This window comes from Girardinichthys multiradiatus, chromosome 12 (genome assembly GCF_021462225.1).
Source record: "Girardinichthys multiradiatus isolate DD_20200921_A chromosome 12, DD_fGirMul_XY1, whole genome shotgun sequence".
Classification (NCBI taxonomy): domain Eukaryota; kingdom Metazoa; phylum Chordata; class Actinopteri; order Cyprinodontiformes; family Goodeidae; genus Girardinichthys; species Girardinichthys multiradiatus.
In genome coordinates, this window is record NC_061805.1 from 21309431 (window position 1) to 21327265 (window position 17835).

Below are 17835 nucleotides of genomic sequence, written 5' to 3' on the forward strand. Positions count from 1 at the left end.
TATGTGCAACCCAAAAATCTAAAAATAGAAATAAATCCCACAGTAGCCTTTATCATCACATCAAATGCTTTATAAAGTCTTATGAAGACCAATATTGTGCAACATCTTTTTAACAGCAGCACACTGATAAGGTACAGAACTGGAAGTATATTTTTGCTTTCAAAATTTGTTACTGTTCACAGACTTAATGTATACAATACAAAACTGAAAAAAGTAGGCGTTGTGGTGCTGTAGTTACACATTGTAAAAAAAAACATAAAAAACCAGCAGAATCTGATGAGAACATGGTGGGCCAGGTGGTCTTAGTTCAGTTTTCTGGTCAGAGGTCTGCTCTATTTCTCCTGATTTCAGAATTTTAAAAAGGAGGCCAGAGTTTGGTGACTTCCTGGTGCATGGCCTCAGGTAACCACTGGCAATACGCAGACAACAGAACTATAGGGAGAAGAAAAGAAATTATAAAACAGATTTATACTAATCAAATGAGAGAAAAACAACAAGCCACAGTAGTTCCTCACATTTATCTTCAGTCTTCCAGATAGAGTGGAGAGCATCTCTGCAGTCAACCCTCCTTGAAACCAGTGGTCCCAGTAGAGCCTCTGTCCTGGGCTGAAGTCTAAAAAACCAAGATGCAACAGTAAAAATAAATGACACACATATAGGGTTCCTACGCATTTCTATGTCAAAATCCTAAACCCTTTGAGTCCCAAAACTGTGTTCGGTTAATTTTTAAAAGATAAATCCATAAGTAAATCAGTGCATTTCCTGCGGAAATGGATGGATGGACAGATGGATGGATGGACACAGCAATGCATAGATGATGGATGGATGCATGGACGCAATATTTAAATAATGGAATGAGGAATAAAGTCTAAATTGCCAATATCTTTCCATATTCTTTTCTCAAACTCATTCAAACCCGGTTAATTCCTTTAGCCAAATTCTAGACTTTTCCAATCTGCATCAGAACCCACACATATCAATTTTAGGCAAACCTGTAACAGATGCAAGCAAGCTGGTAAAATCTGTAAAAGTCAGATCAACTAAAGAATCCACTGATTTCAGCAGCCATAGTCATTACATCACTTTAAAGCTCTCTTTCATTATACTGTTTGAACCTGTCTCTTAATATATTCATTACAAGATTGATTGCAGTAAAGAAAGGCTTTTTATCAGTACAGATAGAAATATTCCACAAATATTCAGCAACATTTACAAAAGCAGCTGCAAAAGCAGGTGAATGTCATATCTAAATAAAATAAAGAGTCTTTTATGCTTTCGATATTGCTTTGTCTTCAATTGACGCTCTTTTGAAAGAATTAGACCAGACAGAAGAGTGGCTCTAGCCTTTTCAAACAACTATTATCTAGGCAAGCTAGTCACAATAATACTACTATAGCTACTTTGCTAGTAAAATGTAATCCTGTGTGAGAGCAAACACTTACTTGGCCCAAGATTTTATCATAATGGAGGGGTTTGATAGAAGGTGGCTCGTGTTTTTCTTTAGTTTGGGACAAACCTGTTAACCAGACAAAGCAAATGTTACAAGACATGTATGTTTCTGAGTGGTTTAGTCGGGTGCATTACCTGAACATCTATAAAATGTATCGAAAGCAGCTTTAGACAGTATAAACATTTTTATATTACATTTAGAATAAAATCCTTTTTTATTGCCCGAAACTCTATACTTTTGGAGATACATCGAAAGGATTTAGTTTACAACAAATGAAACGTAACAGGATCATGATGCTGCAGTACCTGTCCCTCCAGAAGAAACCTGGCAAACAGCCGGTGGCGTTCCAAACCTTCAGGATACTCCATCTCCACTGCAGGCAGCTGCCAACCCACCCGGACTGAAGAAGACACAGCAATCAAATGAAAGACTGAAGAGGGCGTCAGTTTGCCGCTTCATTGCAAATTTACTTACAGAATGTGCTTGATCTGTGGCATCTAATGGTGCCGGTGGAGGAACAGAACCACGGCACAGGCGAGTCCAGAGGAGGGCCGAAGTGACAGTACTGAGGCAGGAGCTGTGGGACCCACTCTGGTTGCACTGCTGAAACACCTGACAGGAACAAAAAAAGCAAAGTCTTCTCAGATAATGCCACCAGAAAAAAAGAAAAATGAAAAGAGGAAAGGAAGGAAGGAAGGAACGGAATGGATTGATGAACACATTTACCATCTAGTAATTGACAGAGTCTGGAAACATAGAAGCTGAGTTTTGAAACAAATTATTTTCTTAACTATTTTCTTTTTCCTTACTTATCCAGATCTATAAAATACAAAGTAGGAATCTGTGGAGCATCTGAAACTTAAAAATATCCCAGATGTTTTTGGGCCATTTCCATACCTCTCATGTACATTTTGGAAGTTTCCATGATCTCCTGGTAGACCACAAACTCTGGCAACGTTTTAAATAAAGCAGAATTTGGATGAATGAACACTGGATCATCCATCAAAGGAGTCTACGCGGGGGGGGAAAAAACAGTGACAAAATGTGAAGATAATAAAACAAAAATATGCTCTCCTCTGTCACAATCCAAGCCTTAGGATCTGCTTACCTTATAAGCATTCTTCCACTTTGGGTCCAGCATGTCTTCTGCTTGGACGCGTCTCGCCAGGTGGTCACCCAGCCCGGCCAGAACAATCTGCCGTAAGCAAACCACCTGATGTTCTGTCGGTGGAGTCATTTTAGGATCTACAAATACTCCCACGTCTGGACACACTGCGTTTACTGTAAGGAGAGAACATAAGGGATTTCTATTTCAGTTACTGACCCAGGTTTATGTTATTTTGTGCATGCGTGTGTGCCTAGGTGTGTGCGCACCTGCATTGGTAAGTTGACCTCTGAGCTTCCTGATCTCGACCACTGCTTTGTACCTCAGACCATTTTCCTCACAAAACTTAGGAGTGCAGCCAGCAAACTCACAAGCACCAACAGCACCTGCAGTCCAGCACAGACGTATCATACTTAACATATGGACATGCTGTGTTTCTGTGGCCAAATAAGAGAGCAGTGCTCATTTTAATGTGGAATAAGCGTCAAAACCCCTCAACTGACTGAAAAAACTGCAGCGAGACTTAGTGGCGGAAGCCATTGAAGTTTCAGTTGTGTTGTCGGGGGAGACAGGAAAACTACACTAACTTCTAGATATTGAGATACAAAATTACTTAGGAAAATAATAATTTCAGACAGGTTAAATCTGTAAAGCAAAATTGGCTTGACGATGAAAACGTCTTTACATATTTATTTTATTTATTACGGCATTATAAACCAATAAATATAATATGGTGACAAAAGGAACAAGGAACTTTTGAATCAGCCAACATGACTCTGCAGATTTAATTTAATTTAATTTAGAGTTTTGAGGTTATAAAAAGGGATTATTTAGGATGGAATAAGTTAAAATTTTTTAATAAGTTTAATTATCCAGCTCAAACCTGGCAAAAAAATCTACAGTAGGTACAAGGTAGAAAATACATCCATGCAGAACAAAAATGCTGGGAGTTATATTTCATAGCCAGGACAACTGAAATACTCGTATTACACTCAATGGATAAAAAAAACTTGAGCTGTTGCTAATTTTTTAAAAGTTATTAATTCATTTTTACAGAAATAAATAAAGCAAACGAAACCTAAATTCAGCTGGCTAAGGACAGATTCGTGTGTTTTTCTCTTCAGTGTTCTCACCCAGCATGACCATGAGATCTCCCAGCAACAGTGAAGCTCCCTGCCCCGCCCACAAACGTCTCATCTGGGCCAGGCGAGCTCGGCGCTGGTTAAGCTTCGAGCTCTCATCGTCACTGTGAGCAGGTCTAAAGACAGATGGGAATATGTTAAAACTATGGCGACATAATGACTGATAATGATCAGTTTTCTACCAAGCTCTGAGTCTGAAGAAAGCTGCAGTTTTTTGAAGGTGCATATTATTTATAAACATATATAAATGTATTACTTAGATATAAGGTGTGCGCATCATATTTTTATCTCTCACTGGGTGTCTTTTTCTAGTTCTCTAACACATTTAAATACAAACAATGATTAGACTGAATGTGCACACCTGTCTAAGTCCTCAAAAATCTCCCGGACAGTCATGGCTGAAACCACAGCGATGATGTACGGCAGACAGTCCTGCTGCTTCCCGAGTGCCAGCATTTTTGCGTAACGTGGAGCCACGGGGAACGAGGCCATCGCTCTGCCCAGCGCAGAGATGGGACAGCTGAGCTTTGCTCGCTGCAAATCTTTCATCCTTACAAAACATGAAGCAGCTGTTAACATGAATACAAAATACAAAATACACAATCATTTTTATTTTTACGATGGTATGCGATCCTTTGCTTATTTAGACCGTCGTGTCATGACCAAAAACTTTCATTTAACCTCCTGATTTTATGTGACAGACCGACACAAAGCAGTGTCTAATTGTGAAGTGAAGGGAAAGTATTTTCAATATTCTAAGCTCTCATGGAGCAAGCCCCATCATCTGAAAATGGAAACAGCATGGTACAACTACAAACAAGACTGCCCACCTACACTGAAAGGGAGTGGGAAGCATAGCATTAACCAAAGGAGCAGCCAAAACCCCCATGATAACTCTGGAGGAGTAGCAAAGATCCACAACTCAGGTGGGAGAATCTGTTGACGGGGCAACTACTAGTTGTGGACTCCACAAATCTGGCCTAAACACATTGTGCCTAAGGTGAAACATAGCGATGGCAGGACCATGCTGTGGGAATCCTTTTGTTCAGTGGGGAATTGGAAGCTGGTCAGAGTTGATGGAAAGATGGATGTGGGAAAACATGGGACAATCCTGGAAGAAAAACTGTTAGAAGCCGCAAAAGACTTGAGACTGAGGCTGAGGTTCACGTTCCAGAAGAACAACCCTAAACATACTGCCTACAATAAAACAAGCACATCAAAGCCTTTCATGAGGCAGAATGGCCCAGTCAAAGTCTAAACTTAAATCCAACAGAAACAATTTGGGAAGACTTTACAATTGTTGTTCCCTGACAATCTATATCCAATCTCACTGATTTAGAGGTAAGAAGAACGGGCTAAAAAATTCCGGCTAGATATGTAAAACTTGTAGAAATATACTCCAAGAGACTTTGACAATGTTAAAGGGTCCAAGGAGTATGAACACTTTTGCACACTACTATATCAGAGAAAATCTCAGAGGAATATTGTAGAAGGGAAAATACTTTAACCAGAAATCTAATAAAACCAAATTTAAGTCTGCTGATCACTGGACTTTATAAAAATAAGAAACAAGCTTACTGCCTGAGAAACTAGATCTACAAAAAACCACACCACTAAACCCACAATCTGAAGCTTTCTCATTGAGAAACATTAAAAACTTTGGATTTGTTTTGAATTCAGTATTTTAAATAATTGTATTTGTTGGTATTAGTTTTGAATAGTGTCTTTTTCTACCCATTTGCTACCATTAAAATCTACAACACATTTGGCAGATGTTTAAATTGGCTTTAAATAAAATTGACTTAAACTGCTATCTAAATGTTCTAAGAAATTATCAAAAAACAAAATAAACCAAAAAATCCAAAGTTTTCTTTAAAGCATTTAAAGACATACCTTCCAGAGCGAGATGGCTCTTCCAGAGCCCCCAGTGAGACCAGTAACTCCTCTGCAGTGATCAGAGCCTCAGTGGAGGGAGGTGTCGGAAAAGGAAAATTAACCACCTGCAAAATCAAAAAATGAAAAAGGTGCTGTTTTATGTTTTTCCTTTTCCCTTAAAAGATTTTTTTGTTTTATGCAGACCTTGTCAATGTTGAGATCCTTCATCTGCAAAACCAGGTCCTCTACAGGCCTGCGAGTGATCTCCGCCTCAGAAAACTGACTGAAGTCTCCAAAAACCGCAGAGGAATACAACCTGTATTATAAAACCAAGAAAAAAATATGCATACACCTGTAGGAGACGGAAATAAACACATCATCAGTTTAACGTTCTCTGACCTGTAGCAGTGTCCCGCCTCCGTTCGTCCAGCTCTACCAGCCCTCTGATTGGCCGAGGCCTGAGAGGTCCATGTGACTTTAAAGGATGACACTCCCGTCACTCGATCGTAGAAGCGCTTTTTAACCCGGCCGCAGTCAACAACATATTTGATGCCAGGAATGGTCAAAGATGTCTCTGCGACGTTGGTGGCTATGACACAGAGACGAGTGCCAGGTGGAGGAGGCCTGAACACCTGCCGTCATAAAACCATATAATCTTTACCAGAGACATTTCAGCTGTTTCTCTCTCCACCATACGACTCCAGAGGTATGAATCGTTCGCAGCGGACCGAGATAACACCATGGTGCTGTGTGAAGGGTCTTGAAAAGGTCTTTTGAGTGCATCAAAAATGCAGTGTGGTAAAACTGTCTCTGTTCTGAAGGCAACCTATCTGGGTCCTGGTTGCAGAGTTCAAGAGCCTGAAAACAGGCTTTCAACTGCCTCACAAAGAAACAGGCTTCAGAGCCATGATGTGATCAGCTGGGATTGATCAGTAAAAAGCAACGGATTTCAGATTTTGTGTGATGCATGATTCCTTTTGAGTGATTTTGTTGAGACAGGCAAACTGAATGGTGCACCAAGTTAAAATTATCATGCAAAATAGCACACTCAGCATGCGCAGCATCTGTATGAAAACCCCCCTAACCATGAAGGTTAGGGGGGTTTAATCCACACATGATAATACTAAGAGCATTTGCTTCTCCATAGTAAATCTGAAACTGATGGTAGAGGTGCAGAAACTTAACTGAAAAATTCTACAGATTGTGCAGAAAGTGCAAACGCATCGAGGTGGATAGGCAGGTGAAGCAGCTGAGAAAACCTATCTAATGATTACTAAGTCCTCAGTAGCATGATGACAGCATTTGCACTGAAATGGAGTCTGGAACATTGTTGGAGATCTTGGAAATCATAGAGTGGTTGTATGCCTGTGTCCTTGCTAGGCCCAGTATGGAAAGAGGTCAAATGATTTCTTAATAGCTAAGAACTTAACTTTTAAGCATATTATTACTGTTTACAGATAAGTACGTTTTATTTGTTACCCTTGGTCAATAAATGTGAGCTCTTTCAAGATGTATTAAAAGTGACATATCAAACACCTTGCAATTATTGAAGCTTTTCAAAATAAAAAAACTCCACCATGTTTCTCCTATCATTGACCTACTTCAAAACCTTATTGGTACTGACATATTCGTCTTACCTTAGCCTGCTGCTCAGGGGCCAACAGAGAATACAGAGGGAGAACATAGAGGGGAATGGACGGGTCAGCCTTATCTTCTACAAAACCAAAACACAGAACAACAATTTACTTACAACATGTTTGTTTCCTAATTCTCTCAAGCTAACATAATTTTCAGACATCTAAACATTTTTTCTTACAATATACTGTGGTTAAAATATAACAGAAATACAATAACCACAGGAATTCAGCTATTATGACTCTTGAAGTTATTTTTTTGGGTTTAAAGTGTGAAGGGAAAGACTCGACTTCACTCCTCTCAACTAATGATCACTTGATGTCACCTTTTATTAATATAGGTCCAATAAAAATAGAAATTTCCATACTTCCCCCCAAAAAAAAGACTATAAGTCAGATGTTCATGTTGAAAAAGAAAAAAAACAACAAAAAGTCCGGGTGTTAAAGTTGTTAATAAAACAAATTACTATCAATGGTAATTGTAGTTTTTAAAATGAACCGCATAAAAACATTTGGATGCAACATTTTGTGAAGCTTAACTCAGTAGGAGAAAAAGATAGTGAAGCTGGATTTTGTTTTTATTATAAGCTAGATGGAAACATATTTTTTCCTATGAATTTTAAACCGATCTTTTCAAACCCAAAACAAACCAAACGTGTTAATGAGTAGAAAACCATCACAAGATGAATTTACCCAAGTCGGCTGGATTGTCGCCAAGCTCCAGGTCTGAGCCTCCGTCCTCCTCGTCTCCAATTCCTGCCTCTCTGTCCTCGTCCCCCTCATCCACCGGCAGGGCAGAGTAGTTATCCAGGTCGATCCGAGGCAGAGACTGGAATCAGAGTTAAAACGCTTAAAATATCTAGAAAATCTAAATTTAATGTCATTGTTAATGGCCTATAAGGCACTGGATGATCCTGAAGAAATGCTGGAGTTGCTTGTCTGGTATGAACCATCTAGGCCTGTCTATGATCAGAGACTGTTCAGCGTTCCCAGAACCAGAACAGAAAAAGTTGAGGCAGCGTTTAGTTCCACTCAGTTCTAGCATCAACTTATCAAAAAGATTAGATGCGAAGAAACCAGGGTTTCAAAATGTGTACACTTTTTTTTTAAAAGATATTTTTTCAGCACTAGTGGCCTTTATTTATTTATTTTTTAACAGTAGGCAGACAGGAAAGAGGGGGGGCAGACATTCGGTAAATGTCGCCGGGTCCGGGACTCGAACCCCGGACGGCCGCTTCGAGGACTGTAGCCTCCGTATATGGTCGTGCGCTTAACCCCTACACCATCAGCGCAGCGCCCCAAAATGTGCACACTTTTAATTTTGGAATAATCACATCACTTTTAATGTTCTGGACATCTGAGCACAAAACATTTATCAAGTAGGGTTTTATTTTCTAAGGGTTTCCACAAAAGATTTAATGACTTAGTTTCAGATGTGGCAGTGTGGGAAAGGAATATTTAACTATATTGTTTTGTTGTGGTGGTATCTGGACCATTGTAGATCAGCTCTATTTAAAGATCTAGAATATCCAGACTTGTAAAACCTGTATCGGGGTTTCCTGCAATAAATACTGAATGTTTACATCAGTTTGTGATCTTTGAAACCTTTGTTTTGGTTGTTAAAAAAACCCTTAAAATTAGGTGTTTGCTTGAAATCTAAACCAGAATTGGTTTAAGAAGCACATTTTCAGTAAAACTAGTGAACTAGTTTCCAAATTACCAGAAAAGTGCTTAATTTTCCTTTGTAAATTCTCCAACAGGTTCTCAGTTGGTAACTCAAAAACCCAAAATATTTTCCACATAGTAAATCAAAGATAAATAAAATTAGCTAAAAATAAACCTTTTATTTATTAAAGAGCCTGAGTTTTAACTTTTAGATAATAGAATAAAGAATACATTCTGGACACCTAAAGATTTTTCCAAACACAATTTTTTTCCCATACAAATGATGCCAGAAAATTATCAAATGACTGTAAGAACCCTCAAACACTATTGTCTCCTTTAAATCAGAACTGAAAAGATCTTTAATGATAAGATCACATACACTTATTGGTTTTAAAAAGTATATTTTACTGTTTACTAGTGCTGGACAGTATTAGAAAATCTTGCGATGGCGATAATATTGGTCAACATTGTGACGACTATCGGTTGCAATTTTGGCTATTTTCATTTTTCCTCTCTTCGTCATCTGTGCTTCCATCACTCTGTGACCTTTAGCATTTTGACAATGTCATCCGTGTCCAGTGTGAGCATCTGCTGTTCAACTGGACAGATATTACATTAGCTTGGAAAATGCAAGTTCATAACACTTGGAAGATGTTAGCCAACAATTACTGCACCCCAAACCATCTTTTGAGATATGAATATTTCACACACTGATGTCAATATATTCGCGATCTATTTATTTTAATTAATTTCTTCCTTTAAATGTATTTTGTTATGGCTAGTAAAGTCTGTTTTTTATTTTTTGCTGTAGGCCCATTGACTTACCCAGCCTTGCCTAGTGTATATAGTAAAGTAGCAAGATAATGGAAGGACAAAATGTTTAAAAGTTCATATACAATTTTAGCACGGAGAAAACTTCGTTTGAGCAGAAAAGAACACATAAAAAAACAAGCGGAAATCTTAACAAAAAAAGTCTGAAAAAAAAGTCTAAAAACAGCAGAAAAACATGAGTCAGCCATAGCATTATGACCACTGTCCTGTAACATGAAAAACATTGATTAAATCACACATAGCAGCTGGCAGTAAGCTGCAATCATGCTAATGTTACTGCAACATGAAGAGCAGAACCACCAGACCACTACACTGTTTTCTGCCTTAAGCTGTTAAAATTATGTACTTTTTAGTGTAGCACTTATTTCATAAATTTTATGTTTGCTTTTATATTTTTAATGAACCTTCCTCACTACTTTATTAAACGCTGCTTCAATTGTTGTATGGTTTTAATTAATGCTTTGATTGCATTTGCCTGTCACTTCGCTGCTGACACAGCTCAATTTCCAAATGGAGCGACCATGAAGGATAATTCTATTCTTCTATAATCCAACTATACAGATCTGCAAAATGCATTTATTTGCAATCATCAACACAGTTTTAATGAGTGCAAGACCTGAATATCAAAGGGCTGCTTGGATGCAGTATTTGATGGTCTGTAACATTTCAGGCTCATGCATTCAGCTCTGCTTGCCAATAATCTATTTTGCCATTTCAATGGACTTTTACCTCCTTTTCACTACCTGGACTAGATCTTAGTGACTGTGATGCTAAAGCTCAATGCATGGTGGGGTTATCATGATGGCAAAAAAGAAAAAGAGCGAAGAAATACGTAATTGCAATCAAGGCAAAAAAGAATAAATTTACTTAATGATCATAGAAAACAAAACAATTTGATTTCAGAGAGTTTAAAAAGAGACCAAACTGTGATGACTAGACAATCAAACCACCTCCAAAACAGTTAAACCCTAAATTATTCATACTGCTGGAAGATTTAGAACCAAAATAGTTTTTGTTGAACCAAAAAGTTTGTCTCTGATAAGAAATGGGTCAGGATTCTATCAAACAATAATAAATCCAAATAAAAAGAGTATAATTGTTTTTTAAAATGATTAATACTATCTCAAACATCAACCTTTATTGGCTTTAGATCAATCAAACTTTTTTTATAACTGTTGACTGTCTTTTTGGATGTTTCCACTGGAATCATGACAATTTATCTGTGGTGATGAGCTCCAACCCTTTGAGGATGGAAGACCTCCCTGCCATCACCCTTATCAGATGCAAGTCGTGGATGTGGCTGCAAAACCTCAGCATTACTTCCATTTATACGAAGCATTCTGATATAATTAAATGAATTTAAACCTAAATCTGCGAGAGCTCTGAATAATTGTGGGCTCAGCTGCACCAACATCTCCTCTTCTCAAGCTGTCAGGGTGAGATTTCTTATTTTTAATTAGAAACATTTCTAGCAAAGACTTGTCTATGAATAGACTGAATTGTTTAAAATGTCACTAAATGTAATACATAAATGTAAAATAGATGAGTTGATAAAAGTGGTGGATTATTGGTTTAAATAAGCTACTTGCAAATGGATGAGGTTGAACTTAAATATTTTTTTTATTAAAAAGTGACTGTTTGGTGAGAATGTTTGGTTTTGAATGATGATCTTTGCAAACCCATTGAAAAAATACTCACAACATTCTTCTTCTGTTTGGCCTTCTTAAATTTCCTCATTGCCTCAGCTGTGTCCGCTTCCTCTTCTTCAGCTAAACAGAAAAACAAATAAATTCAAAAAAGAAAGAAACATTCTCCCTGATTGATGGTTTAATCACAAGAAGAGAGGCTAACCACCCACCAGCGGCTGTGCTGCCCTTTCTAAACGGGAAAGCTTTCCTGAGTCTCCTGCAGAGGCTGTGGACCTCAGCCTGACCTGTCAGGAACACCAGGATACCCCCTGAACGAGACAAACGCCGTCATTAGCTATTCCCCTTTACACAGATCTGTGCAGACATTGAGAGTACTATCAAAAAATACAAAATCATATAAGGAAACAAAAAACAAATACCTGGAGGCAGCATCCGGTGGATTTTGCAGGTCTTATGAAAGGCTTCTCCTGTGTAGTCCTCCAGCGGAGTTCGTTTGTTGAAATGGACAGTGACCGGGAACTGCCGAGCGTCCACCTTGATGACGGGAGGCGGTGTCCGAAAAAGCTTCTGGTTTTCTGTGAAGTCCTCGACACGCAGAGTGGCCGACATGATCAGCAGCTTCATGGGCATCCCTTTCTGCAGACGGACACGGAGAAAAACAGGTGTGAGGTAAATTTAGGAGAAACATAATAGTCACGCCATTAGTTCCATTTTTTCTAATTCCTTTTTGCACTGGATTCACGACATATACGGCCCTAAATGGAGGCAGATCCAAACACTACCGTGAAGCCAAGAACATTTGAGAACAAAATAAAACCCTTAACGTCTTGAAAAGTTACTGCATCTAATCTGTAGAGTCACCAAATCATGAAAGAAAACAATGATCTAACTGGCATTTTTCAGAGCATGGCATAGGGCCTTTTTACTGCTTGTTTGGCATCTTCACTAAAATTCATCGGCTCCATTCCAAAACTCTCAGACTTGGAAAGACCTGAAAAGACTTGTAAATGACAACTTGAGTATCCTCCAGTAAAGCATAGCTAAGTTTAAGAACAAGCTGTTTTTAAAGAAAGTAGTGACATAGTGAAAAAAGGAGTGAACTGGCTCTTTTTGATTTCTGAACGTTTGTATTTACCTAGTAGGTCAAAACCTGACATACAGATGAGTAAAATGTTGAAACTTGAAGCACTGACATTTAAATTTATTTCAAATCTTACAATTATGATTTTTGTCACCTTCAGAAATGGAAGAAGAACAAAAGTCTGGAATATCCAAACTTTTTTCATCCCCAGTTTTATTTTTCCATTGTTATCCATCTATGGAAAACAATACAAGCGAATTTCCTGTTTTCCCCATTCTTTTCAGGACTGTCTAGAAATCCTGAAATCTGCCTCTACGTACAGGCTCAGACTTAGAAAGATGCTTCAATTCAGATTTGCACCCTTTTTGCAAACTTAAAAGACTTTGACAATTTGCCTGAGAGGAATGAAACAGAAAGATTTTAGTTGATAAATAAAACAAAGTGGAGCTCCTTTTCCGACCTTGTTTCTCAGAGGGACAATGCGGGACAGCAACCCAATGAGGATGTCCGTGTAGACGCTTCGCTCATGGGCTTCGTCTATGATTATCACGCTGTATCTCTGAAGCAGAAAATCCTGCAAAGCAAAACAAAAACACAGAAAAGCACAATAGATATTAATTTCAGTTTGTACTTTCCCTGTCCTGATGGTAAACAGATGTGTTTATTTTTAGGCTGCTTTTATGCAGATATGAGGGAATTAAGCAGTGACAGGCAGACACAATATAAATACTGCAAGTGAGCTCTTCTAACTTTCTGTGAATACAAATAAAATCTGAATAAATAACAAAATTAGAAAGAAAAAAATATGTACGACTTCAAAGTTAATTTCTTTCTAATTAAAACAGTAAATAAAAAGGTAGATCTTTGTTAACTGACTCTGAAATTGATTGAGGATGTTTTTCTATGTGAAGGTCAAGAAAGATCTGCAGGTACTGTCGTGTTTTTAATGTCTTATCCAAGGACCCTGAAAAGGCAGAGGGATACCTTCTGTATCTCCTTCAGCAGGACACCGTCTGTCATGAACTTGATTTTCGTGTCGCCCGTGACGTTGCCTTCATATCGGATCTGGTACGACACGACTCTGAGCAAACACATAAACATGCACCATAATCAGGAAAAAAAGGAAGGTCCTTTCAGGATCTAAAGTGAGTAAAATATTGAACTAACTGTGTGGGAAGGTTCATCTCTTTGGCCACTCTGTGTGACATGCTGACAGCCGCGACCCTCCTCGGCTCTGTGATCCCAATAATCCTGCTGCCTCTGGAGGAAACAAACAAATTAGGGGGACAATAACTTTCTGACTGAGCTGCTGGACATGACTTCCGTCAAATTTTTAGAGTTTTCTTTGTTTTTTAGCCAATTTTTAAAGCATAAATCCAAAAAAAATGACAAGAGTCAAAGTTTCTACAGTGGTCAGGTTTTAAACACTGAACCTGTTAAATCTAGAAACTTTGATGGATGAAAGTAGAAAGCAGGCAGATGGATGGAGCTACAGATACCTGGACAGACTAAAAGGGATGGTTGGATGGAAGGAGGGTGCAATGGACAGCAGGACGGATGGACAAGCAAAAAGATGGACAGAAATATGGATGGAACCTTTAACAACCAGACAGGGTATAAACACTAACCCCCATCCCCCCAGTTTTGTTTTTCAACATTTGTCCAAATGTGGAAAATACTTCAATTCCATATTCTTCAAGAATGAGTAAGAACCTTGTTATGATGCAACGTTAGAACCGTTTTCAGCGGGTTAATGTCCAGAGAACCATGTAAGAACAAAAGAGATAACCTACGTGGCATAACCAGCCTCATACAGGAACTGAGGCACCTGTGTTGTCTTTCCACTCCCTGTCTCTCCACAGATGACGACAAAGGGATTCTCCCTAACTGCCTCCATGATGACCTGCTCCTCGGCCAGCACTGGCAGCTTCAGGCGAGCCTCCTGCAGCAACGGACGGATTGAAATGTGCTTAAAGCAGATAAACAAACACAGCCTTACCAAGGTGTACTGATGTGATTCCTCTTACCTGAACCTCCGCTGACCTGTCAACAGGAATAAACACAGCCGGCTCCGAGGGCTTCTTGCTTTGCACTGTCTTCCGATCAGGAATCGTTTCTTTCTGCTTATCTGGATCTGCAATATTCTGCTCCAGCTTCACCTCCTTTTTGGTTTCAGCAGCTTCCTTATATCCAATTGTCTCTGTGGAGTTATTCCCTTCATCCTCCTCAGAGGATGTGTCCTCATCACTACTTTCTTCTTTCTCTTCCTCTTCATCCTCCTCCTTTTCCTCCCATTTTCTCTTCTTATTTGCACCGCTGACACTGTTGATCTTTGGACCAGAGTCCCCATCTTTTACTTCATCCAACGACCTGAAGGGAATAAAAACCACTGACTCGAACGTCCACAGAACAATCACACTGTTTCTGTCTTAAACGTCGGTCCACTGATATCACCAAGTCCTGCGATTTTCTTCTAATACCTAAACCACCTGCGGGGACTGTCTGCAAGCATCCCAAGTCCCAAATTGTAATATTGGACTGATAAGAGTTCTGCAAATACTACTTTAGAAATAACAGTTTAGTGCTATAAATGATACCTTTAAACAGAGACTCCAGAGGGAGTAAAATAAATTCAGACCTTGGGTTTTCTCTGTTTTGGTGGCCGTCTGCAGTGTGGTTCTTTGGACGTTTGCACTTACTGTTTACTTTGGTAAAGCTTGTCTCCTGTTCCCAGTTTGGATGTTGTGAACAAAAGTTTCAGTTCAGACTCTGGAAGCTGTACCTCAGCCAGTTTGGTCAGGATGTCTGCTCTCTAGAAAATAGATTAATAGAAATATGTCAACAGGACAGGATAAAAAAAAAAGTATGATTTCAAAAACTGTCTTGCTGAAAGCAGACATTAACGTACATAAAGGCTATTTTTTGATAATAAAAACATTTATGGTTGATAACAAAGAAGAAAACATCCAAAATATTTGCTTTGGTCTTTTAATTTCAGTTATGCAAAAAAGTTTTCACCCTTCTTAATTAAACCTTTACACGGTTTGTTTTCTCACAACTGCAAACTTCAACCTACCCTATCTGGATTTGATGTTATAGGTCAACACAATGCAGCGCATAGTTGTGAAGTAGTAGATAGATAAATTACACTATTTTTTTACAATAAAAATCTGAAGAGTGGATTATATATTTGTGCCCCGGTTAGTCTGACATTTCTAAATAAAATCGTGTGCAACCAGTTCCCTTTAGAGGTCACATAATTAGCAAATTAATGTGTAAGTAAATCTACATAAACAGTCATATATAATAAATTTTAATGTTTTTGGAAAGTTAATTTATTTCAGTAATTTTATTCCCTAGGTGAGACATATCATATAGGTTAATTACACAATTACAATTATGATAATTTTCTGCTGACAGCTAATGAAAACACATTTAATTTTATTAAATAATATCAAAACCATGACAACACACATTTTCAATACAGAAGTGTAGGTTCAACAAGTATTTAATACATGCTTTAAGATTGGTTTATTAGAAAGTTACTTTTAATCTGAAAAAAGAGCATCCTAGGAACACATGTTCTAATTCATTGAATATAACTGTGATTACATACAATATAAATGCAAATCACACTTTAATATAAAGTGTGGAAAAACAACCTTGTATATTTTTCCCTCCACATTTCTGTGGTTCTAGTAAAACCTAAAACCTTAACATATTTTAGCTTTTAAAAATTTACCAAAGTGCAAAAATGTAAAGGGATATGAATACTTATGAAAGGTGCTGTAATTGCTCACACTTGACATCATAACATGTACATTTTAAAACTTTATTCCGAGTTAGGCGCTAAACTATTAACCTGAATGAAGACAGTTTTAAACTGTGTAAACTGTTATTTTGCTATGGGGGAATTTGTGTCACAATGGCTGTTAAAAGGATTTTTTAAGCCTGTTAAATAGTCTGTTCATTCTGTCAAATACAGATTTAGTAAGTTGACAGATCAGTGCATAATTATTAGGGTGCTTTGAAATGCTGTATCTTTCCTTTGTAAACCAGCCAATAAACATGATCTTTTCATCATTTCAACTGAAATCACTACAGAGGACATAAAACAATTCTTAAAATTAGCTTTCATACCAATCTAGTCTCACATTGCACCAAATAAGGCTACACTGGTTACTGTTTTATATCGTCTCACCTGAGCTTTCTTCTCTTTGCGCTCCAGGACCTTTTGTAGCTCTTTTTTCCGTTTCTTTGTCAGAGGTTTTTTAGAGGACACGTGTTGTTTAAAGTCCTCCTCTTTCTTCTTCTTCTTGTTCTTGGAGGCTGGAAGGACCAGAACGTTGCTGTCGTCCACACCTTTCATCCGATCCCCATCTGATGACAACAAACACACAAGGATCATTAAGGAAGCTGCTATTGAACATGGAGGGAATTCATAACCACTTTAATAACCATGTTTCCAACCGTGTAGCTCCACCACAACATCAGTCTTTTCTTCCTTTGCTGGTTGTTGCGTTTCACTTTGCTGCCTTCCTTTCCAGTTGTGCTTCTTCCTTAACTTTCCCATTTTAAACCGTGACCTGGATATTATACAGACAACAAACTATGATACAGAAACAGACAAGGCTGGACAGCAGCTCAACAACGACGGAAGAGCAACTGTCCCTCGTCATCAAACCGCTGGAAACCTTCTTCACGCAGATGACGTCAGGGTTATAACTGTCGTAAAGTTCTTACCTTTTCAATATATCTGTTCAAAAAGCCGCATTAGAGAATAAATGAGCAGCTGAATAAATTAATGTGGAGTCCTGCAGAAACCTCACGTGTAAACACGGGGAGGTCCATCTATTAAAACGGCCCCCGGAAAACAAGTTACTCGGTAGAATTGTTCCAGGTAGCAATAAATTCAAATAAATAACATTTTAAAGAATTGAAAAGAGACGAAATAAATTAAATACAAACAAAGTTCATAATAGAAAACATATTTAAATAAAAGAAAGTAAATAAAAGTAAAAAAAAAAATAAGAAAAGTGAAAATTTAAAAAAGGCAAAGGAAACAGAAAACAGAAATGAAAGGAAAAGAGGAGAGAAAAGAAATAAAAAAGCAAAATAAAGTAAACAAAAAGACAGAAAAAGAGTTGAAAAATAAATTTACAAAGAAAAAAAACTAAACAATTATAAAGAAAAGAAAAAGAGAAGGAAAGAAAGAAGTAAATAAATTAAAAACATAAGAAAAGAAATAACATGAAGAAAATGAAAAGAAATTGGAAATACGAAAGAATGGAAAAAATGAAAAACGAATAAGGTTAGTAAATCTAAAGATCTAAGATTTTTTTTTATATTAAATGCTAAAGTATTAATCTTTTAAGAAAGATATATATATATATATATATATAT

The 17835-nt window shown here is 37.8% G+C and overlaps 1 protein-coding gene across 1 annotated transcript; it reads right to left on the reverse strand.

The window, feature by feature from the left end:
* Positions 1 to 55: 55 nt before the first annotated feature.
* On the reverse strand, positions 56 to 17321 carry dhx37 (DEAH (Asp-Glu-Ala-His) box polypeptide 37). Its single transcript, XM_047382144.1, has 27 exons — positions 17176 to 17321; positions 16903 to 17018; positions 16634 to 16812; positions 15132 to 15244; positions 14460 to 14802; positions 14226 to 14374; positions 13600 to 13692; positions 13417 to 13513; positions 12893 to 13006; positions 11771 to 11987; positions 11561 to 11659; positions 11401 to 11471; positions 7900 to 8035; positions 7210 to 7286; positions 5972 to 6204; positions 5777 to 5888; positions 5591 to 5697; positions 4059 to 4247; positions 3689 to 3813; positions 2825 to 2941; positions 2559 to 2731; positions 2348 to 2462; positions 1925 to 2062; positions 1756 to 1850; positions 1443 to 1516; positions 516 to 613; positions 56 to 432 (listed from the first exon to the last, which is right to left on the reverse strand). Exons 2-27 carry the CDS (start codon positions 17003 to 17005, stop codon positions 356 to 358), a joined length of 3444 nt encoding a protein of 1147 aa, XP_047238100.1. The 5' UTR covers positions 17006 to 17018; positions 17176 to 17321; the 3' UTR covers positions 56 to 355.
* Between the last annotated feature and the right edge of the window lie 514 nt (positions 17322 to 17835).